Here is a 25,838-nt window from a genome sequence, read left to right as displayed (position 1 = left end):
ATTTGATGATTTTTCAATAAAACTGCTTTTTTTCGAGTTTTTGTTGACTGTTGAGGTGAGATGTGTGATATACTGAAGTAAACGTGACGTTAGTCATTCTTCGATAGGATGGATTTACCTGATCGATATCTATTTCGAGAGGGTTAGAGTGGCCTGGGAAGAGCCAGGTCCAGGTGCTGTAATTCACTCTAATTTTCACCGCTAGCGATTTGTAGTAGTTTGGATTAATTAGTAATTTGCGTTAGTTTGCATTAATTAGTAGTTTGCATTGAGTTTGCATGGAGTTTACATTGAGTTTGTATTAGTTTGCGTCAGTTTGCATCAGTTTGCGTCAGTTTGCATCAGTTTGCATTAGTTTGCGTCAATTAGTAGGACCGTATATATATATATATATATATATATATATATATATATATATATGAGTAGGTCGTCCTCGTGTTGGCATGATAATAAGATAAAAACACAAAACTGGAACAAAGTTCATGCTGTATTCACCAACATTTTATTTCTGCACAAATTTTCGAGCGATTCGCTCTTTCTCAAGACTTTAGAAAGAGCGAATCGCTCGAAAATATATAAATATATATAGATGTATATATGCACATACATACATATAAATTGTTTATATATATTTATACACACACACACACACACACACACTATGTATATATATGTATCCACGCTGCTAGTGTAATAAGTGACAAAGAACGTCTTTCTCTCTCACCTCCCCCGTCTCCCTCTTTCTTTGTTGTAATGATGTATCTTTAAGATACATTGATGCCAGTACGATGTAGGGTCAGCTTTACTTTGTCTCACTTCTTTCTTTTTTTTTCTTCCACTCAAAACTTAGCAGACAGATCTCAAACATTAGAAACTAAGCTTTGGTTTATTCGTCACTTGTTTCCCTTTTGTATTTGAGGTTTGTAGAGTAACGATTCTTCTTCTTCCACTTTGAGTCTGAGTGCAGGAGAAACGGATGAGATTCGTTATTTCGAAAGTTCGTAAATCCGAAAATGAAATTATTATTATTATTATTATTATCATTTCGTTTTATTTATACAGGGTGGCCCCGTCAGCAATCAAGTACTGTTTTCCAGGGGGCCCTGTAAACACATACATACAAGGTAACAATCACAACAAATAACATTTACGTAACTCCGAATAGTACATCAAACATAACAGAACTGATCATAACATTGGGAAAATGAAGAATGAGACTAAATGTAGCAGTTTGCAACCGGGATGGAAAAAAAAATGCAACTTACTGTCTGAGTTTATAAAGAAAAATGCACCCCCTATGATGAATATAAATATATCATATATATCAAAATATACATGCCTGAGAAAAAAATTATACAACCATTAAATTTTTTCTATCAATTTACCAAATCAAAAACTATTATCTACACCAAACTCTTCATTCACTTATACATTATACTATTCTGTACATCAAAATTCAACATTCATTTCCAACAACAAAAATCAACTATACTCAATATTAATCATCATACAATATCAAACAACAACATACAAGAATAAGAGAATTGGCGAGCAGTTTGGCACTATCTGTGGTAAGGTACTTTCTGACTCTGCGCAATAGGGCTAGCCTATAACCAATTTTGCTTGAGATGTACTTTACATGATCCTGCCAAGTCATGTACTGGTCCAGCCAGACTCCCATATATTTAACACTGTTAACCTGGTTTATTGATAGATCAGACACATTGATTTTGATTGTTAACAAATAGTGCAGAATAAAACGAGCCTTCGCAATTACTAACTTTATAAATAGGTTCGTTATTCGGAAACACATTTTCCCTATACCTAGATGTTCAGTGATACAAAATGAAAAAGAGTTCCTTAATTCCGAAGGACCGTCAATCCGAAAATGAAGTAAGGTTCGTTATTCCATAGGATCGTTAATCCAAAAATGAAAAAAAAAAAGGTGTGTACAATGTACTAGTTAACGAGCCTTCGCAATTACTAACTTTATATTACTTTTGGATAAACGATTCCTCGGAATATCGAAGTTTATATTTCATTTTCGGATAATAATACTTCGGAATAACGAACCTTCGGAACAACAAACTGTCCGGGTGATATTGCGTGCTACAATGTATGTTCGTTATTCCGAAGGTTTGTTAATTCGAAATTTAATAAGGTTGTTCAATTCGAACAATTGTTACGCTATTTCGAAGGTTCAGTATTCCAGAGGTTTGTTATTCCAAAGGTGTGTTATTCCGAAGGATCGTTTAAATGAAATGAAGTTCGTTATTCCGAAGGTTCGTTAATCCGAAAACGAAATAAAGTTCGTTATTCCGAAGGTTCGTTAATCCAAAAATAGATAAGGTTCGTTAATCCGAAAATGAAAGGAAGCTACGTGCTAGTCACGAGCCTTCGGAATAATGAACATTTGTTTGGGATTAACGACCCTTTGTAGTAACGAACCTTCGGAATAACGAACTGTAATCGCTGACTCGAAACTGCCGGGTGATTTTACGGGCGAGGTTCGCTAATCCGAAGGTTCGTTAATCCGAAAATAAAGTAAGGTTTGTTATTCCGGAGCACACAAATTTCATGTACACCAAGATGTTTGTTAATCCGAAAGTGCATAGAGTTGTTTCATCCGGTAATTTTGTGACGCTGTTCCGAAGGTTCATGAATCCGAAACTGAAACGAGGTTCATTATTCCAAAGGTTCGTGAGTCCGAAAATGAAATGAGGTTCGTTATTTCAAAGGTTCGCTGTTCCGAAGGTTCGTTCCTAAGGTTTATTGATCCGAAAGTGAATAAAAGAACTATACCTCGGAAATGACTCACTTCACACACTTGGTTAAATTTGGCACATGTATTACCAGACTGAGATTCTTATAGGGAAAGTTTTGGGTCTTGTGGTCAAAGATCATGGTAAAATGCTAAAATTACATTATTTCGTCACACCTTGCAAATGACTCACTTCATACATTTTAGTTAAATTTGGTGCATGTATAGTTAGATACATGTATAGTTAGATATATGCATCAGTGTACAATGCTTCTGTAAGTAAAAATTTGGTCCGAATGGTCAAAGGTCGAGAGTCAAACAAGGGTCTGTCCAATCATGTTTAACTGTCGTCACACATTGTCAGGATGTGCTGTAGAAGTCTTGGGAGAATAATGTGATATAGTGGAATCACCTATACTTATACCATCTTTCAATTCATTTTCGGATTAACGGACCTTCGAAATAACCAAACTTCGGACCACAGAACTGTAACCAATTTCGCTTTTAAAAAATGTAGTGTCCATCGAATTTTCCTCCTATCTATTGAATGAGTTTAACGTCTTTTTATGAATCAGACAACGCCAAAGAATTGTATCATAGTCCACTCGAGATAAGAAGAATATCGTTATCAGAGTGGATAGAAAATAATTCATGTGCAAGTGTTACCGTTTCCCTTGTATTGAAAGCTTTTGACAAATTTGACTGTAAGCTTAGTCAGAGGAAGTCTTTCTGAAGTTAGAGCAATTCAATTTCGTTTTACTGAAAAGAACTAGGAACCATATACATTTGTCCAAAAACAAAAAAGAGATAAAAACAAAAGCCGGTGGGTATTATATTTAAGAAAAGAAGTCTTGAACTGCACGATTCATCTCCCTGATTTGCTAAACAGTAAGCAGTGATTTCCAAGACAAAATTCAAGTTTCATGTTGCTCAAGTTAAAATCAAGGAGACACGGCAGACATCGAAACACAGAAACAAACACGTCCTTCTAACTAGAAGTGTACATGCAGGTAACACACGCGGTATCCCCCCCCCCCCCCCGTATTCAGTGCAGCTGTTGAAAATAACCGATCAACTTGTGTGAGATTTCAACTGGTATTGATAACGTTGACCGTGAGATGTTATTATTGGGTTTTTTTCTGAATTGAGGTAATGATTGAAGATTATATATATATATATATATATATATATATATATATATATATATATATATATACACACACACACACACACACACATATATATATATATATATATATATATATATATATATATATATATATATATATATAATATACACACGAGGCTGCCAAGCTTCAGGCCTTTCTAAATCAAATAGATTTGTCAACGATCATCTACATAACTGATAGAAAATGACCCTACTGAAATGCAGGTTGTCCAGGCACTTTAGGATGGTGTGCTGAATATAAAGAATATTATACGTATAATACCAGTAGGCCTACTAAGAGTTAGGGCATGATTACTCTGAATGCTAATATTCTTCTACAAGGCCTTGACATAACCCAGTTGCAAACTCAGGATGATTTCATATTCCGGAAGGAAAAAAAAAACAGTCGTAAACTCATTCAAACTCATTCAAAAACTTTTTTTTAATGCATGTGTCGTGTGTATGAGGGTTTGTGTTTGTCTATGTGTGATGATATGTATGTGAGTGTGTGTGTGTGTGTGTGTGTGTGTGTGTGTGTGTGTGTGTGTGTGTGTGTGTGTGTGTGTGTGTGTTCGTGTGTGTGTGTGTGTGTGTGTTTACATCGTCCAGTCCGCGGGGAAAAAGTCCAAACATAAGTCATAAAGTCATAAACTTGCAATTCTGATGGAGAAACCAAACCATCGAAAGAACCTCATTCAATATTCAGAGCCAATAGATGGGTAAATGTAAGTGTGTATACACTTCTGTGCATTTTTTGTCATTATGACAATATAAAGATCGATAGTGACAATAATAATGATGTTACTTCTACTTTCACAACCACTACTGAATTTGTTATTATTATCATTATTATTATTATTTTTAGCAGTAGTAGTAATAGTATCATTATTATTATTATTATTATTATTATTATTATTATTAGTATCATTACTATCATTGGTGACAGGAAAAAAAAGAATCTGACAATTCATTTTATAACATTTTTCCAATCTATTTTTCCTGGGTGGACATAAATCAGGCACCATTTACATGCGTCCGGAAGGAAATACTCATCTTACCTGACATTGTTTATGGTTGCTGCTATTGTATTTTTTGCTGTCTTTTGCGATACTTTTGTCTCTTTTTTCCATACATTTGACTAGAGGTTTTTCCTATTTAATGAGTATAATGTCAGTCGACTCCAGTGTGTAATATTATATGCTTTCATAAAATCAGTCTTGTTCGGATTTTTGCGCTTATATTAGATTACGTGCGTGGGCATGGTACAGAAGTGTAGTTATCATGAATTAAAGATTTTGACTCGCAATCGTACTTCGATTTCCGCGTACGAGCCAAAGTGATTGCATCCTTGAGGGTTTTGAGATATTCAAGATGGCCGCCAAAATGGCTGCCCAAACCGGAAATTCCCATGTATTTCCTTCTAGATGGTGAGAAATTGAAAACAATTGATGGATTTACCCTATTTCGAGGGTGTCGAATCCGAATCTGGATGATGCAACTGTTGCATCCTTGAAGATTTTGAGATATTCAAGATGGCCGCCAAAATGGCTGCCGAAACCGGAAATTCCTATATATTTCCTTCTAAATGGTGAGAAATTGAAAACAATTAATGGTTTTACCCTAGCTCGGTGGTGCTGAATCCGAATCAGAATGATGTAACTCCTGCATCCTTGAGGGTTGTGAGATATTCAAGATGGCCGCCAAAATGGCCGTCAAAACCGGAAATTCCCATGTATTTCCTTCTAAATGGTGAGAAATTGAAAACAATTGATGGTTCTACCCTATTTCAAGGGTGCTGAATCCGAATCTGGATGATGCAACCCTTGCATCCTTGAGAGTATTGAGATATTCAAGATGGCCGCCAAAATGGCAGCCAAAATGGCCGCCAATTAAAACCGGAAATTTCTATGAATTAGCTTTTAAATGATGAGAAATAGAAAACAATTGATGGTTTTACCCTGTTTCGAGGATGCTGAATCCGAATCTGGATGATTCACCTTGAGATATTCAAGATGGCTGCCAAAATGGCTGCCAAAACGGAAATTCTTATGTATTTCCTTCTTATAAATGGTGAGAAATTGATAACAATTGATGGTTTTACCCTATCTTAGTTTTGACTGAAAGATTTCAGGTTTTCGTCAATGGAACAGTTTGAAATTGCTGTATAATACAGTGAAACCAGCTCTACCGGATATCTTTGAGTTGGTACGATACAAGTGTGCAAGCGGTTCATCTAAATCATATTGTGATAGTGATGTAGAGAAGTTTACTGAAATTACCCAACATTACCTGTCTTAATCCATGAGCAGTTCAAATCTCTTCATCCATGAACACTCAAATTGGTTAATTGGTTTATATTGGTGGTCTTGATGACATTATTGGAGACACGAGTTGGACATTTTTATAGTTATGCTTCATTATTTTTTTTCGGCAATATGATGTTACATTATATATATATGTATATATATATACATATTTTTACACCATTTAGAAGGTAATATAGGGCTTACATGGAAAATTTCGTTTTTGACGGCCATTTGGGGGCGATTCTGGCGGCCACCTTTATTATCTCGAAACCCTCAAGGAAGCAAGAGCTGTATCCTGGAGCTTCAAATTCAGCAAACTCAAAATAGGGTAAAACCACCAACTATTTTATATTTTACACCATTTAGAAGGACATAGGGGGTCTACCTATGAATTTCCTTTTCGGCGGTCATTTTTGACGACCATCTTTACCATCTCTGAACCGTTAAGGATGCAAAAGTTGTATCCTGCAGCTTCGGATTCAGCACACTCAAAATAAGATAAAAACCACCAATTGCTTTCACATTGTCACCATTTAGAAGGAAATACATGGGAATTTCCGGTTCTAATTGGCGGCCATTTTGGATTTTGGCGGCCATCTTGAATATCTCAAAACCCTCAAGGATGCAAGAGTTGCACCATCCAGATTCGGATTCAGTACCCTCGAATTAGGGCTGAACCATCAATTGTTTTCAATTTCTCACCATTTAGAAGGAAATACATGTAAATTTCCGGTTCTAATTGGTGGCCATTTTGGCGGCCATCTTGAATATTTCAAAAACTTCATGGATGCAAGAGTTGTATCATCCAGATTCGGATTCAGCACCCTCGAAATAGGGTTGAACCACCAATTGTTTTCAATTTCTCACCATTTAGAAGGAAATACATGGGAATTTCCGGTTTTAATTGGCGGCCATTTTGGCGGCCATCTTGAATATCTCAAAACCCTCAAGGATGCAAGAGTTGCACCATCCAGATTCGGATTCAGTACCCTCGAATTAGGGTTGAACCATCAATTGTTTTCAATTTCTCACCATTTAGAAGGAAATACATGGGAATTTCTGGTTTTAATTGGCAGCCATTTTGGCGGCCATCTTGAATATCTCAAAAACTTCATGGATGCAAGAGTTGCATCATCCATATTCGGATTCAGCACCCTCGAAATAGGGTAGAATCATCATTCATTTTAAATTTCACACCATTTAGAAGGAAATACGTGGGAATTTTCGGTTTTGGCGGCCATTTTGGGGGCCATCTTGAATATCTCAAAATCCTCAAGGATGCAAGAGTTGCATCATCCAGATTCGGATTCAGCACCCTTAAAATAGGATAAAACCATCAATTGTTTTCAATTTCTCACCATTTAGAAGGAAATACATGGGAATTTCCGGTTTGGGCGGCCATATTGGCGGCCATCTTGAATATCTCAAAACCCTCAAGGATGCAAGAGTTGCATCATCCAGATTCGGATTCAGCACCCCCAAAATAGGTTAAAACCATCAAAAAACATTGGGTGGACGGTAAAACAAGGTTCAGGTGGCATTCGTTCTTTGGCAAAGCTGTAACCAGGTGGGCGTTTAAGCGTCCGTTATAGACTCCGTTATTTTTTTGTAAGTGCATGATTCATGCAAACGGCTAAACCGCTACCCAAGCTCTCCTCCCAGTAATTAGCTAAGGCTGCTTTGATTCAGTAATGAAATACGGCTTTGTCGTATTTTCAGGGATGTTTCATTCCTTACTTTTTCAAATGTTGCAGTCATTCCCATCATGAGAACTTTGTGGCCGTATTAATCCCGTTTGAAATTCATACACAGTCAGCTGATATTGTGGAAATGATCAGCCGTAATATGTTAAAAACGTTTATTTATCAATACTTGTTGGAAATCGTAATGGTCTCACCGATGTGAATTTAGAATTATACCAGAATTGACGGTAGACCCAAACTTTCATATGGTAAAAGTATAGTGAAAATGTAGTTAAACTTTACAGTGTATCTGCGTTGGCGTCTAGAACAGGAAAGGAAATAGGAAGTCTCTTTTTCAGCTAACCTGATGTGGATAACTTACTAGCAGCAAATAAACGAAGAACTTCATGATGCATGAGGTGGCAAAATGTTGCAGCATAACAACTGTTTTTGTATCTCTCAGTTTTTGTCCGTATGATTCGTGAGATGCTGTATTTTCTTTTTCTGACTACTTCTCCAATTGACTTTTACACGAAACATCCTCAAAACTTCTTGCTTTAAATCGATTACGCATGTGAGGAGTGATGCCTTCGGAACAACTTATTCTGGAGTAGAAACTATGAAGTTGAAAAATGATAACGCTTTACAGGCAGGGGAGTTGTTATAATTACTAAATTATATCGATATTGATCAATATGCTGATGATGATTATAATAAGTGAATTGAATTGTATTGAATAATCTATTTTCCACAACTAAGACTTGAAATATGCTTCCACCAGCGTTACATATCAAAATATGAATAACAATATATTTATCCAAAGAACAGAACATACTCTACAGAGAACATCTGACAAACAAAAATTAATGAAAATGATGACGACAACGATGATGATGATGCTGATGATGATATATAATGATAATAATAATAATAATAATAATAATAATAATAATAATAATAATAATAACAGTAGTGATAAAGATAATAATAATCATGCACAACACAATGGGAAAGTTTTAGACTTTATCATTATAATCAGCATATACCTTTGAATATATATATATATATATATATATATATATATATATATATATATATGATGACTATTATACATGATTGCAGGTTTTACATCTGAAGCCTAGGCTGTTTTGTTTTTTTTTTTTTGCCCCACTTTGATGGGACAGTTCTTTCTCTTTCTTGGTTTTTTTTCTTCCATTACAGTCAACTTTGTGTTTAATTCTACCATATATCAAAGCATTGGTAATGTTTGGAAATGCCAGTGACAGCTTCCTCCGCGCTTTCCAGTTGAGTATGAATTTGCATAATTTTTATACACAAAATCCCCTTTCTTTATTTTCGGGGAAAACACATGCGAGTACATGCATATCATCACGTCATTGTTACATGTATGAACATAACATGGGTGCCCATATACATAGACACTCTTGGAAATACATGATTTCGTTGATTCCGTTGAAGATTCAATGGCGGGAAAAGGGGGGGGGGTGGTAGACATAAAACGATATATGGTACACAAAGTCCGACTTGTCTACATGTAAGTATTATAGTGCGTTCCAGGCATAAAGACGAACAATGATAAGTTCTTTTATATGAACAATGTAATCTTCCAAAATGGCGTTTAGAGGACGTCACGGCTTAGTGATCAAGCTAACAAGGGGGAGGGGAGGGGTGTTTCTATTTCTGACCAAGGCCAAGCAAAGCTGATGCGGTCACAAAATTCGTAAAATGAATAAAGAAAAATCTGACGAAAACAAAAGCTGAAAGGTGATCTGCAGATGAGCTACCGATCGCATCATAAGACTGTGGCGCTGTATGATTGCACTCGGTCTTGTAGTCCTATTTAGCTTCGCTGCTGTCATTCATTTTATTCGCTGATAGTTTAAACTGTATAGCACTGTATTAATAGCATTCTATATTGTGTGCCTGTTCGAGTGTGCATGTGCACGTGTTAAATCGTTGATGAGCAGATGATTCTAGGTGGGTCGCTCAGAATGATATGCGGGAATAAATCGATGATGCAAACCTCCATTCATCATCTAGAATACACGAGAAGAGAACTTGAGACCCTGTGTGTCATCCTCTTTGCATGAAAGTCATTCTCAGTACCCACCCAACATGGAGGCATTATTAAGCCACTACGCTGGCGACACATTCAAAAGACTCTTCTTCTAAATGACTCGTCAACAGCATCAGGTGTGTCAGCGTGATCTGTCACTGTTCTGTGCCATCCTATAAAGGAACTACTGACACGAGAGAGTCTTACACTATACAGCAAAACAAACTGTTGCCTTCGAATTCAATGAGGGCACTTGGCATGAGAGCAGCATGGATGATCGCAGACGTCACGGTTGCCATGGCAACCCTTCTTGTACTTCTTCTTCGTTTTCTTCTTCTTATTCCTTTCCATTCGCCCTCAGTCCGCGGGTTACGAAGATCCGTCTTGCATTTCATCTTATACCGAATGGAATCAGCCTAGTCGATTGTTTGGTGTTAATTCTGCGTGCGTGGCTCTGAACCAAATGCATTATTGCGAGCAACCTGTTGTTTGGTTTGCTCGAAGGCGCGACTGACATTTATATAGATCGACGTTCGCGCTGTAGGTTTGATCACGAGGAGCAACATCGAGATACTGACGACTGATTCTGATGAAGTGACCTCAACTCCCTCATTTGTTTTAGTTTATTCTCTTTTCTGTCTAGTTTCAAATCTCTGGAACCAATGTACTGATAAGACGCTCCCAATGCTTATAAACTATTGACCGCAATGAGGATAAAGCAGGAAAATTACCATTTTATTGAAGCAGTCGCGTGTGTTTGTTCATTATTTTTCCTTTCGTTACATGGTTGAATTATGTTAAATTGCACTGTCTTCGCGGCAAAATACAAGTCAGAAGTAATGCACATCAATGAATATAAAACAACAAAATAGTACACACTTAATCGTGTGTAAAATACTACATGCAGTGTTTGTATACTCCTTTCCGAGTTCTATCAAACGTCATCACAGTATGTCGTGTTTTTAACACAGCGGGCGCTCTACCTGCCCTTCTCCTTTTTCTCATTGGCAGTGTGCTCCTTGTCGTCTTTCAGGGATTATCTTATAATAGGTTGAGCCGATAATCGCATCGGGCACAAATTTCTGGCTCGATCGATCGGGACCGACTTGTACCTCACGATATCCGCTGGTAGTGGATAGAACTACGCGCGGAGTGACGAGCCACGCCACTAGCTGTGGATAATGTTTGCCTGTGGACCGATGTCGTGGCTTGAGAATTACGCAACACCGTAGGAGCTCGTCTCCGGCAGTGATCGATCCTCGGCGGTTTGGACGTTGACGTGGACTTCGACGGAGTTTCGTACCAAGGGAAAGAGGAAGTACGACGGAAAGGAAGAAAGCAAGAGAGTGGGTAAGAACAAATAACTTTCACCCTCTCCGTGAATGCTAACGTCTCTATGCTATTTCATTGGTTAGCAATGAGATGGTCAAGTATACATAATCACACATCATTCTATATAAATAAGTACACGTACTTCTGGACATGTAATATCATGTTCTCATGTTTTGTTCACGTGGAATATGCATTCTCAGTTACTCATGCGTATGTCGACAAAAAGTAAAGAAAGGAATAAAGGAAAAAGTCCCTATGTCTTTTTTGCGGGTAAAATATGAGATTATTAAGGCAAGACGAATATGAGAATATTGACAGTGATTTTTAAAGTTGATGAACAAATCGTCGGATGACATAATTATCCGTATTTTAGGGTCGAAAGGGAAATGAACAGTATAAGGTGGAAAGATAAACTTGATGGGTATATAGAGGATGGATGGATAGATAGGTAGAGATAGAGATAGATGGAGATAGAGATGAGCATATAGGTATAGAGAGGCAGAGAGACGGTCATCAAAAAGTGGTTCCGTCATGAAAAAAGTACAGTAAATAGACCTACATGCATAAAATCCTGTTCTTCAAAACTATATGGTTTACTATGATTCAGTACAGATCTTACGTTCAAGGTACTTTCATCAGTATGTTCTGTATGCCAGTCTTTTATTGCACCTTCTTATATCGAAATCATCATTATCCTATCTTTTATTACATTACATTTAGTTAAAATCTTATCTTCTTCATGATGTTACGTAATATAATGCAAAAGCATTTTCCTGGCAGCATTCGCTCATCGTAGTATGACGGAAAAGTTCTCGGAATCTTACCAGATGGTCCATGCTTTTTAACGATAACATCGGAAATGTCAGAATGTCCGAGTCATCCGTGTTGAAATTATGATATCATTGTAGACAAGCGATCCATCGCCGGGAACATTAGAATCATCACATCATCAATCAATCATCATCAACCATCACATCGCGTCGAATCCTCACATCTTTTAAAATAACCTGAGTTTGTAAACATCTTCCCTGGAAAGAAGGGCTCATCAAAGAGGTCTTAGATTTCATAATATAGTTTTTGTTTTGTTTTGTTTTGTGTTTTATTTTTCAACGGGGTATGACACAATACAATACAATACAATACAATACAATACAATACAATACAATACAATACAATACAATATGATTCAAGACATTGAGTGTTTGATTCGCTCTTCCCATTAGGCTCAGAACGCTTAAAAAATTACAGAATTAAACAAAAATGACAGAAAAAGGAATAGTCAATAATAAAAACAAATATTCATTTTGAGCAGCGTTATTATACAGATCTATTATTAAGATCTGCAATACGTAAACACAGGCATTATCATACATAATTATGAACACAATTCATATCATGTATTATACATAATTGTACACGGATGCATATATACATTCACGTATACCTGTGCAGAGCTGAAGATTCGATTTAAATAAATATGTTTGTGGATACAAAATAATCAAGGGGACTGTATAGCGTCAATTTCCGCAGAGGAAGAATCAGTCAATGTTCACTGGCAGGTGAAACATGGACGAGGCAGCGTGCCACAAAATGTTGCATTTTGAAACACTGATGTGCAGCTTGACAGTGCATGTGACACAATGATGCTGCGCAGGGTTTGTTGTTACAAAGATGTTGTCCTCTGAATGTGTTCATGGGCATCCATTCTGTCTTGTTCAGTCTATATCATCGTTGATTGGAGTGACGTAAAGATAAAGTGGTTTTCCTGTTTGTTTGGGTTTGTTTTTTCAAGTGTTTTGCTATATTTATTCTTTTTTTTTAATAACAAAAGAACATCCGTGAGTAGCACAAGGAATATGAACAAGCTTTACACACGCTCTCTCCGCTTCGATAGTGAGAGAATGAAAACATCTTTTGATTTGTTTTTCTGAATGATCAAATCGTCTTTCACTCGTCGTAGCGCCTCATAAGAAAAAAAAATCATTGTCACTGGGAATTTCCCCTAATGAATAAATCCACATGAATATAGCAACTGGTATAAGAACTGCATATACTAATTTCGCTACAGCTACCTGACGGTATAGCGGCTAAAATTAAAGTATACACTTTCTGTTCTTTGTACCTTTTAGTGACAACTACATAGTAGAATAGGTCCTATAATACTGTGAATCAGAATCCATTCGAGCAAAGCGAATACAGCCCTGTGTTGTTGTTGTTTTTTTTTCAGCGAGTCAACGATATTATGATGACTTCGGAAACTTTTTGTAAGAGAACTTGAGATAACAATCTCTTAGCATACAAAATTACTTTCTCGGTCCTACTGCTTACTATTCAAAAGTCATGGTTTGGGAACTTATGTATGCAGACAATGAACTTTTGTTAGTGGTCACTTACCAAATATCAAAGGATGAATACCTGTGTTCTTTTATTGTAATTGATCATACTAGTTATTGGCCTCAGCATTAGCTCAAGATGAGTCGGAGCACACCATCCTATTTAGATTATATGGGTGAAATCGAGGAAATATTTCTTCCCAGTAAATATCACGCCAGGAAGATTAAACAGTAATGAGAAACAACAGTCACGAAAGTAAGTTGGTTTATGTGTCGTTGAGGTGCCAAAGTTACTAGCTAAATAAGGTTATGGGAATATAGCTTATTACGGACAATCAAAACGACGAAAACTCTCGCGGGCCAATTTTGTCGAACATTATAATTCACCCCCACCCCATCTCCCTCTCCCTCTCTAAAACAGTCCTCATTTTCACTGTACGTACGTTTCATTCGAACACTGTTTCCTTTCTAGAGAAAGTTTCCGTTTGACTGAGGCCTGTTTGAAGCCCAAATGTAAATGCACTTTTCCTTCCAATTGCACTGTGCGGTTTTCATTAAAGATGAAATCAAATTCATAAAATTCGTTGCTCCGAAGCACGGGATTACGTTTACCCCAATGTTCGTATCAGCAATTATTTTCATGAAAGATATACGACACATGAACTTGAACTCCTGAATAAATCGTTTTCTGATCTACGGGCGATTATTGCAAACTCGGTTAGTTGTTATTCAGTTTGTTTTTCTTATATTTCTTGCTTGTTTTTGTTTTTTGTTTCTTTAGGCATTTTCTCACATCACTCTTGCAGATTACTAACTTGTAAGTCCAACACACAACCGCTATCCAAACGCGAACTGAACTATTACCTTCATCATGTGAAACCAGTATTGAGCAGGTCTCATGTATAGAATGGCCTAGACGGACACTATTACACTGTATTATTGTCCATCACGTTTTACCAGGTCAGGGCAGGCCACATTTTGGTATCATCATGGTCATGTTTGGTGGTGACGTGTATATGGAAGCCAATGATCCCCGCCGTCGTATCATGTACAGCTGTCATTGCGAATGGCGATGGGGGGGGGGGGGGGGGGGGGGTAGCGCAGTGCTGCAAACGGTGACACAAAGCATGTTAATTTCTACAGCAAAACACAACTGTGATTTCGTGAACAGAAGGACTAACGCCTGTAACACGCAGTTATACTTTATAATCAATCCGAGGTGACATTCAAGAATATTCCATTGTCATGTACGAGCATGAGTGACGCACTGGTTACAAATAATAAATATTGATTATTAGTAATAGCAACAACAATAGCAAAACGTCAAAACCACAGTGCTTAGCCTTGTCAGACCTAGTTCTGTCAGCAACCAAATCTTTCATTGGCGGGAGCGAAAAAGAAGAGCGGTTGTTTTAAGATAAACAAGATAAATTTCGATTTACAGCGTGACATGTTTCGAACGATTATGATGTCTCTGACAGAGTCTTTGCATGCGTTGTCATATAACTCGATAGGTCTAAGTTGTCTTATAAGTTGTTTAGTTCGTAATACCTTCGACATTAGCTTTGTGTCTTTATTCCGATAACTGAGAGCTTGCTGTCTATTATACCAGGGAGGTGGAACTTCCACCTCCCTGATTATACCAGTTCGTCTCACCTCCCTGTGATCATACTAGTGGTCGATACCGATAAGACCTTTATACACACAATACATTCTGAGTCATATTACATTAATGTTCACCGTATGATACCCAATACCAGCAGCATGCAATAACCTGAACCATCCGACAACTTTACCTGACAAGTGGGAGCAAGGTGAAGAAACTCTGGGGACCAGGCAGGGAGGTATCACCCCCTTGAATCCTTGGTCGGTACGTACAATCCTAGCACAGATACTAGATATAGGGCCTACTGCATTTCAACATCTTCCAAGTCACCGTGTTGAGACATCGAGGAAAGATTGGCGCGGAATGAAACATGACATTGTTTCTTAGGGTGATTAAATAGCTTTTGGCTAAAAGCAGTCTCAATGATTGTACAGCGTCTAACTCCCTCCCTACCCGACCCATTCCGATTGTAGTAATGGAAATGAATGGAAACAGTATAGAGGAGAATTTAGGCCCTATGTGGATGCAATATTGACAAACCGCCAATAACGGAAGCCGCTGAAAACGTATGACACTTTTTCTTCAGTCTTGTGCCGACGCAGTTTTATACACTGATGGAACAAAACTGACACACTGACAACTGATTAACAAATTTGTAGTGCTCTAAACACACTAGAGATTTCCTCTTTGGGTATACATGTCATCTTCCAGATATTGTATTTAACGTGGTACTGGAAGCATGTAACAATTTACCCACTCAAGCATACAATACGTGAACTTCGCACCCTTTGCGATGCTGATCATGACATTTTGTTACGTGTGCAATGGTCTAATTAGGAGTCCCTCGGCGATCGAATTACCGTCGCTTTATAGGGATGGGAATCAAACTCACCGCACGCAAGAGGCTTAACAATGATGTTCAATAAGGATTAAAAAGACAGAGAGAACGTCTTGATTAAAGATCAACAACTGGCAATCACCGGGCAGCCAACCGACTCACTTTGAATGAATGGCGGCTGACCGACTGAGGTCCATTGATGGTTTCTCATCATAATGAAGCCATTCTCGTAATCATCGTTCGAATAATCACTGAAATTTGGCACATTTTATACTCATAAGTATAACCATGGCATTATTATTCACAAAAAGAGTTCAATACATTTATATTCATGTAAAAGGTCTAACAATTTGTGTGTTATAATGATATTCTATTATAAAATATGTGATGTGTTTGTGTGAAATATCCCTATACAACATTGCATCATGCAGAATCAGACTATTCAAATACATGCATCATCTCCCATGTGGGTCAACCATTTTACACGACGAAATTTAGCTGTTTCTATTCTAACCCCCTTCAGCCCTCACACACACACACACACACACACACACACAGACACACACACACACACAGACACACACACACACATGCACACACATACAAAACCGTCCTTCCTTGAAAAGCAGTGCAACATGGCTATGATAACATAATACCAAAAGCAAACGAAAAAAAAACAACAACAAACAAACCCAAAACTAAAAACCTAAATGCGAATGGACAGGCGTTGTTATTGTTTTTGATGTAAGCCTCATAGATATACTGCATACGGAAATTATGATGTGATCTTGTTATTTTCAATGGCCATGGTTTACGCGTACGGCAATGCCACTTCAGAAGTAGACCTATCACCCCGCCCCATCCCCTGTCTTTGTGCATCATAATATTGCAACCACAAACGAAGTTTGATCACAGCTAATGAGCAGAGAATATTAGTGTTTTTGAAACAAGCCTCTGGCAAAATGTGAATAAGCATGGCCTTTGTGAGACACATGGAAAACAACAATTTTGTTAGAACATTTCTCCTATAGTGCTCGGCATGAAAACAACAACCTCTATAGGGAGAAGTGTCAGTCGGGTCACATCACAATCCAATGTGGCTAGATGCTGCTTATTCTTCTTCTCCTTCTTGAACTCCTCCTCCTCCATTCGTTCTATACTATGTACGTCTACTACTGACTACTACTACTACTACTACTACTACTACTACTACTACTACTACTACTACTACTACTACTACGTACTACTACTACTACTACTACTACTACTACTACTACTACTACTACTACTACTACTACTACTACTACTACTATACTACTACTACTATACTAGTAGGCCTATATATAGGCCTAAGTACTACTACTGTCCGGTGTTGCTGCTGCTAAAATGTCGACGGCGATATCTACTACTCATGTACTATACCACTACTACTATTAGGACTGTGCATAGTCTGTAGACATAATTTAAAGGGATGGTATACAGTTTCATTTGAAATGGGACTTCAGGTTTCCAATTTTTTAGTGATTATTCTCTTTAATGAAAAGCATCTTATGATATATGAAAGAGCATATACAATTATGAGGAATCCCAGGTTTATTTGGTGAAAATTGGTTTCGAAATGGCCGAGATATACAAAAACAAAGCAACCCTTATAAAAGGTGAGTCCCATCTTTAGTATTTATAGGATTGCCTTGTTTTACTTTTTTCTTGATATCTCAGCCATTTCAAAACCTATTGTAATCAAATAAACTTTGAATTCCTCTTGGAATTGTATGCTCTTTAATATTCTAAAGTGATTTCTATGTATCTCGCGAAAAGTTCAAAGCTAAATCCTCATGCACCTCAAACAATATAATATTACCATCCCTTCACTCTAGGGTCTACTACTATTATGTCGGACCTACAACCATGAGCAGAATATTTATTAACATAATCCCCTTACTATCCTCTTTAAACACACACACAAAAAACCTTTTATTCACTGCTCCGACCGCACATTTCATGGTAATGCACTGTAACTTTTTTATGTTCTTATTGAAGGAAAAGCATAACATACAAACAAGAAAAAAAAATCATGCATTATGATTTGATACAATTAGGGACAAGGCATTACACATTTTAAACATGAACTTATTAAAGTAGATGCTAAGATTACAATTTGTAATGCAATGTTTTACTCTGCTTTTTTGTTGTTGTTGCTGTTTGTTTCACACGAATATTGAGAGTATTGTAACTTTGTTCTTTCATGCATGCATTCTGGTAAATTCCAACTTCTGCTTGTACAAAGCGCAATATTCGACGTTCGCGATATCGTGCGATTGCCGACTGGGAGCGATTCTATTCTCTATGCTTGCGCTGATCTTTCGATTGCAACTCCATGATTTGAAGTTTACGACAGCGATGCGCCTGTGCGTTGCTTGTGAATGTACCCGCAACTGCGTCGCGCTGCCTGAGCTGCTTGCCCTCCTGCGCTGCGTTCACCGTCGATCGATCGTGCGTGCAGGTTTAGTACAATCCATGTAGTGCGGGTGTGCTATTCAAACCGCAATCGTCTGCGACCGGCCACAATCTCCATGGTATCTGATGTTGGAATTTGTCATGAATTTTCCCATGACATAAACTCTAACTGCACAGTTGAACCCTTTTCTTATCCACACATGAGCTGTAATAACGGACATGGACTGACGGTGTTAGTTAGCCGCAGAAAACGTAAGAATCACTGGGATATTCATATGTTGTCAGCGCTCTGAGTGATAGACTTCACTCTACTTTCAGCCCGTTCTGTCAGCTGTGCGGGGAATAAAACCGCACATGTACAACGTCTCTACGTCAGATGTGTCGCTCCTCTTATGTACCATATCTCACGTCTTGTGTTTTGTTATTGTCGATGTTTTATCCATAGAATTTGGATACGCGTTGAAGTCCGTCCAAGATGTATCGTTCATCTAGTTTCGACGACCAGTCAGATGGATTTTATGATCAGCAGGTGCCGTTCTTAGATCCGCAGGTGAGTTCTTTTCAATCGCTCTTCTTCGCTTGCATTTTGCTTTGAAAGTAATCACATTCGAAAAGGCCCGTGGGCGGCCATATTGCGCGCTGGCTTCACAGTACACGCAAACTTTATGAATGACCTAATTTGCATACCGGAAACATTCGTTTCCGATTTGCGTTGAGCTCGGTGAGCTTCTTATTTCAAGTAATTTAATCGCGTTTTTTTGTTCGTTACTATGATTTCAGACTGTGCCAGATGTGGATGAAGTTCCAGATCATGAAAGCTGTCCAGAGGGGGCATCTTGTGGAAAGTCAAAGGCAGATTTAGACAAGGATTCAAAAGGTGAGACTTGCTAAAATTATGAGATGCTGTGAGTGTGACACCTGCACCTCTCAGGCTGAAGTGCTCAGTCTTTTTTAGACAAGATCTTGATGAATACAAGGTTATGGTTTCTAGTTGTCTAGTGAAAAAAAAACCAACTATTTTATTACACTGTTTCATGTGACAAAATGTTCACAGTACTGTAACATATTCAAGTAATAGGTATTAGCCATTAATATGATGAATACTGTAAAACACAATATATTTGCGGCATGAAAATTTTGCGAATTTGAGCTGACGGCCTTTCTCGCAGCATGAAATTTTCACGACTTGCCACCGACATCCAATGCATATAGTGTAGGCAAGAACTTTGGCGTGCATTTTAATTTTACATGCGAACATACACTGTACCTTGTTTTTCAGTACCGGTATGTGGGCTCCCCATGATATTGCATCTGTGAACTTCGTAATTGAAATTGTGCTAACTGCACTCAATGTCACTATCAAACAGTAAAAATGAGTAACATTACAATCTTTAAATATTGACATTTATTTGTATTGGTTTACTGAACACTGTATACATCCTTGTTTAGTTGTTGGCCTTGACCGTGTTGACTACAATGTAGTTCTTCTTCTGTTCTTCTGTGAGACTCCACTGAGAGTGACCACAATCAACTTGCTTACTACTTAGTATTCTGTCACTTTTGGGGAGGTCTAAGTTGCATGACTTATTTAGTCTTCAAAGTGTTCAAGTACAATAATGTTATATAGTCTGCAGAAAGAAAAAATATTATCCAAACAAGTAGGGAGTAAATAATAAGATAAACTGGCAAGTCCATGAATAATGCAAAATGAAAATTTACACAATTTGATAATAAAAAGAGGGCGTTAAGCAACTACTCCTGGGCAGAGGCCTTGTGACACAGATGTGTCGATGATATTTGCCTGGACTGCCTCCTGTAGTAATCTGTTCCAGTCTTTTTCTTTGTAAGAAGATCTCTATGTGATAAGATCTAGTCCATCTGTTTTTATTTTTTTCAACTTTACACTCTATATTCTTATAGATGGTCATGTAAGGCATGAATTCCAAAGTTTGTGATTACACATACCATAATTCCAATGTTTGTGACTCCAGAAGCGGATCTGGGGGGGGGGGGGGGTTAAAAAAAAATCCGGGGGCCATCATGGGGGGGTTAATTTGGCAATGACCTCTATACCAAAAATAGTGGTGTTTTAGATGCAAGAAAACGCCATTTTCACACACAGATTTTCAAAAATTCTCCCTACTGTGGGAGGGGGGACACCCCCCTCCCACACCCTCCCCCCTTTGTAAAAAGCTAGATCCGCCCCTGGACTCCTTCATATATGTGTATGAGAAGTATTTCCCTGTGTACTCAACTCTGCCTAGATGAGAACACTATTTTTTCAAACACATATGTACATAAAGAATCTCAAAGTGAATTTCACTGATATTTTCCCAGAATGAGAATGTAATCTTGTGAAGGTTTCAACATTTACAATATTGGATTGCAATTGGGATTGCAGAAGAAACAGAAGAGGATCAAAAGTCAATAGATCAAGATCAAATCATACAATTTCACTAATTAGCAAATAAAGACATTAGAAAGAGTTCCTTAAAGGACAAGTTCACCTTCATAAACATAAGGATTGAGAAAATGCAACAATATCAGTAGAACACATCAGTGAAAGTTTGAGGAAAATCGGACAATCGATGCAAAAGTTATGAATTTTTTTAATTTTTGTGTTGGAACCGCTGGATGAGGAGACTACTTCAGCTTGTGAGTCATATGCGTACAACAGTATAAAGAAAATGTAAAAGAAAATTCAACATATTTTCACTTTTTTCGCATAATAAAAGAGCACTTGACTTGCCTCTTTCTAAAGGCAGGGGGGATAATATTACCCATAACATTTGTCGGTAAGGAGTCAGAGGAATGTGTACTTTTTTCAAAAGATGGAATTTTGTGAAATTCTCTTTATATTTTCCTTATATTGTTGTACGCATGTCACATCTAAGTTATTCATGCGTTGCAGTAGTCTTCTCATCCAGCGGGTACTGCACAAAAACTTCAAAAATTCATAACTTTTGAACCGATGGTCTGATTTTCCTCAAACTTTCAATGATGTGTTCTACTAATGTTGCTACATTCTCTCAATCCTTATGTTTATAAAGGTGAACTTGTCCTTTAATATCCCCATCCCCCATAAATGTGCCCTGGTAGTCACAATAATACGGTAATAGTAATAAGGTCAAGATTGTCACATTTTTCCCTTACATAAATTGTTATCTGTATGCCTTATGGATAGAATGATTGTGATGTATACTATACCTACTCAGCTATGCAACACTCTGACCTTAATGGTCACATTGCAATGTGCTTTATATACCTCATGAAATATGTGTATCATTCACTGTATATGCCATATATTTTACAGATGTTATTTTGCATATTTTGTGAGTGAGTTACTGTACTGTTTGCAAAACTAACAACATGCAAAAAAATAACTCTAATCCCAACATGAATGCATTGTTCATGCGTACATTTCTCTATTCACTACTATAATATATGATCGTGAATTTTAACCACTCACAAAATTGTTAGGAAGTCCCAATTCGTGAGAATTAAATACAACATTACAAAACGCAGTTCCCCATTTCATTTAAGTAAGGGCTAGCTCAGTACGGTAATTAAGAACTTTGTTACATTGTATTTGTGTCATGAAGACCCCTCATGGAACTGTACATGAGAAAGAAGAATTAGCAAAGGAAGAAGAATGAGAAGGAAAACTTGTTCAGGTTTGACTCTTCATCTTCTGTCTTGAATCTTTTAAAAGATGAAGTGAAGTCTTTGAACTAGAATATATTCTGATGATTGATTTCGGTCATATTCCATGCTTCTGAAGGTGCTGTAAGCCTCGTAATACTGTGTCAGTTTTCTCACTGTTTGGATGTATATGATATGAAAGTAAAGGGGAATCATATATCATGGCTTCACATTTGAAATTAGACATCTTTGCTGAATATCAACATTGATAGCAAACATGGATAATTGATAGATTTCCTGTGGACTGTCTTGAACTCCCTGTGGATCATTTCTAAGAGGAAGGAAACAAAAAGAATAAAATGAAAGCAACCTACATTGTAGCTGTGAAAGTCTGAGAACAACTGAGAGTCATTAGACATTACCAGTGTTCTAATGTATGATTCTCATTTGGTCAACAAATGGGACCATAGATATATATTTTTTATAACGTCTTTTTTTTTTCTTTTTAGTTTTCTCGGGATGGGTTGTTTTTGTTATCAATTCTTTTGTTACTCTGAGAAAATTAGTGTTGCTTGCCAAGTTCCTATTCAGCAGAAATTTAGATTTTTTTTTTACTTGGGAAATCATAGCCACATGCAGGATAGATACAAATTTGGCTACATAGATATATCTATTTGTAAAGCCATGTATAATCAGTTTATATGCATATATTTGAATTATGATGACATTCTTCAAATGTTTTGTCAAAATCAATTCATTTTTTACAATGTTTTCTCACTGCTTTTATTCATAGAATTGTGTCCACCCACCAAGTAAAATGCTCAGCTCATATATTTGTGACAATCAAGGAGAAGTTAAAGCATTCCATCCTGATGGTCATTTCAAAGCAGAGAATATTGTTAGACACCCTCTTTTGTGCAAACTCTTGCTGTAAAAGAAAAGGAAAAAGGAAGAAAGAAAGAAGAAAAAAAAAACGACATATGAATTTGATTTGCAGTAAAATAGGAAATATTTAGGTCTCTCTTAGCATTTAGGCTCAGCATTTTTAGCTTGTAAAAGGAACTGGATGAAGCCAGCTCATGGAGGCACAAATGGTACTAAGGTAGAGTTCTCTTCTATGTACAGATTGTGCGGATTACTTGCAAATCAGGTATCATTTAGGACAGCCTGCTCTGTGCTTGAGAGGTACAGGGTACAATACAGCGTATCTGACGTGCTGCCTAATGAGAAGGACCAGTGCAAATCCAATTTGTTCGGGACGATTTCGGCTCCTTCTGGAAAATTGTTTGCCGCGTTATCTCTGCACTCTCATGCATGTACATGTATAGATGTATTCCCTCATTTGCGATCAGCGTGCATTAGAGTACTGCATCTACCATGAGTCATGGGATTCCAAGCTCTCTCTCATTGTGGAAACTAATGTCATCACTGATTACTGAAATATTGCTAGGGAAGCCAGAAAAAAAGAAGAGAGAAACAGGTTTAAGAACAACATAAGACCAACGAGAATGAAGTGAAATTTCATATTATGCGAAGAGCAGGAAAAGCATGAGTGGCCTCATTTTGGTCTGTTGAGAGTTTCAGTGTTTTGGGAAGTTGAGGTTTCCGTAAATTCTGATGTGTTTATCATGTACAAAATTGTATGTCTCATTATGCATAGTATTTATGTTGAGTGTTGAGAAGGGAATGGGTTTATTAGAGGTGTAGTACACATCAGATGCACTGTACTCCATTTTAAAAGTTTGTTTTTTGGTGTGTGTGTGTGTGTTTTTTTTTTTGTGTGTGTATGTGTGTGTGCTCACCTAGTACTACCATTTACTTTTTCCACAAACCTGGCACTATGTGTGTTTCAAACTACCCATTTAAATGATTTACACATATATACAACATGCATATTGCACTATGAAATACCTAGGTAAACTGAAATTGAGTCTTTGTTGAAATCAATACAGTGATGATCAAATTTGTACAAACATACATTGTACATGTAGAATAACATAAAATTGCAACTGCCAAGACTCATCCATCAAACTTTGTACTCAGTGGCAATACTACAGCTTATCCTAACAAGAAATATACTAGTAATTGTCTTGTTAGAGGCCAGCACTGCCTGAAAAGCAGCACTCCATCCATCAATCAGAGTTAGATAGCTTTGTTTGAACTGTCAAAGTGAAATAATCATCTTATGTAACCAGGATGGGTACTAGATAACTGATTGATAAGAGAATTGAGATTAGGTACAGTAATGTGTACTGGTAAATTTGTGTGTACTATAGTATCCAAGACAAACCCTTATATTTTCTTGCTCAGTGCATATCAACTTGAAAGTCTCTACTGTAGCATGCATATACGGCTACGGGTAGATGTGTACATTGCATGTATACATGTATGTGGGATGTCTTCCACTGTGCATTGTTATGTGTGCGCAGTATCCATGAAGAATGATGTGAAGCTGTAATAAAGTTGTTGGAGTGTAGGAAAGTACAGTTGAACCTCTATTATCCGGCCTCCCTTTATCCGGATCTCTCTATTATACGGACGCAATCTCGCCGTGATTTTGCCCAACTCCTTGAGAACTCCTACACAAACACACATGAATTACATATTACTTCCAACATGATTAACATACATTACATCAAATTTCCTTCCAAATTGCTTACCCTCAGACATTTTAACATCCCCAAACATCCCCAAATGTAACAATGAAAAGGTTGCGGTATACACATTACTACATGTGGTACTACAATGGGCTAGATCAGTACATGTGTATGTATGTACATGTATAAAGCATTGAGTCTCCCGTATCCGGCCAAATCCCTTATCCGGATGAGCCCCGGTCCCGACTTGTCCGGATACGAGAGGTTCAACTGTATTCAAATGATCATAGCAGCAACTCTTAATCACCAAACAACATTAGGAAACTTTCCTCTCTCTGAGGGCCACAACTTTAAAAGAGTTTGTCTGTGTGTAGCACATACAATTTGTACATTTGGTGATTTCATGTTCGGTGCTAGTGCTTGTGCTAGTGCTAACCCCCAAATGACTGCCTTAAATCAAGCTCCAACACCAACGGTCAGAGTAACGAAGCGATACCGATCAAAATCGTTGATCCCAACACTAGGTGCTATAGCACCACACCACTGCGAAGTCTGGGAGAATTGCGTGACGAAAAAAGTGATGGGGCATACAAATGTAATTAAAGTCAAATATCAAAAGATATAGTTATGATTGCTTTGTTTTGGACACATAATGAGGAAGATTGATTAAAATGCCACAAATTTCATCCATTTTCCAAAGCACAACAATTTCAATTTTGCTCGCAGGCTCAGATTTGTGTAGCCATGTCTAGAGTGTTCGTGTCTGTTACGTAGGCAGCCATTCCATTAGCACCGACTGTGCAAGTACAATGTGCATCTATATGGACATGAATGTAGGTCTCGCATACAGTAGCAATGCTTACACCAGCTCCGAACTTGAAATGACAAAGATAATACTCCCTAGGGGCTAGTGTTAACCAATGTGAAAAGAGCACATACCCAGTAAATCGCCAACACAAAAACAGTGGAGCTCGGTTCAGCAGATGACATTCAACACTGGGCCCAGCACCAACTACCAGGGTACTGGAAATATGTCATA

The 25,838-nt window shown here is 37.5% G+C and overlaps 1 protein-coding gene across 2 annotated transcripts in view; it reads left to right on the top strand.

Moving 5' to 3' along the window:
- The first annotated feature begins 11,114 nt into the window (after positions 1-11,114).
- Positions 11,115-25,838, top strand: part of LOC139739543 (ETS translocation variant 5-like) — a 34,809-nt gene continuing 20,085 nt past the window's right edge. The window contains exons 1-3 of one of the 2 annotated variants that reach the window (XM_071650146.1): positions 11,115-11,344; positions 19,006-19,110; positions 19,341-19,437. In XM_071650146.1, the coding sequence (XP_071506247.1) occupies positions 19,036-19,110; positions 19,341-19,437 (172 nt within the window). In that variant the 5' untranslated portion in view covers positions 11,115-11,344; positions 19,006-19,035. Of the gene's footprint in view, positions 11,345-18,724; positions 18,813-19,005; positions 19,111-19,340; positions 19,438-25,838 lie in introns of those variants that run through there. The other variant, XM_071650147.1, reaches the window with a different exon arrangement.

Source organism: Diadema antillarum, unplaced genomic scaffold, assembly GCF_040938485.1.
Source record: "Diadema antillarum isolate AM-2024a unplaced genomic scaffold, OU_Dant_1.0 seq00000804_RagTag, whole genome shotgun sequence".
NCBI lineage: Eukaryota > Metazoa > Echinodermata > Echinoidea > Diadematoida > Diadematidae > Diadema > Diadema antillarum.
This window is presented reverse-complemented; position numbering and strand designations above follow the sequence as displayed.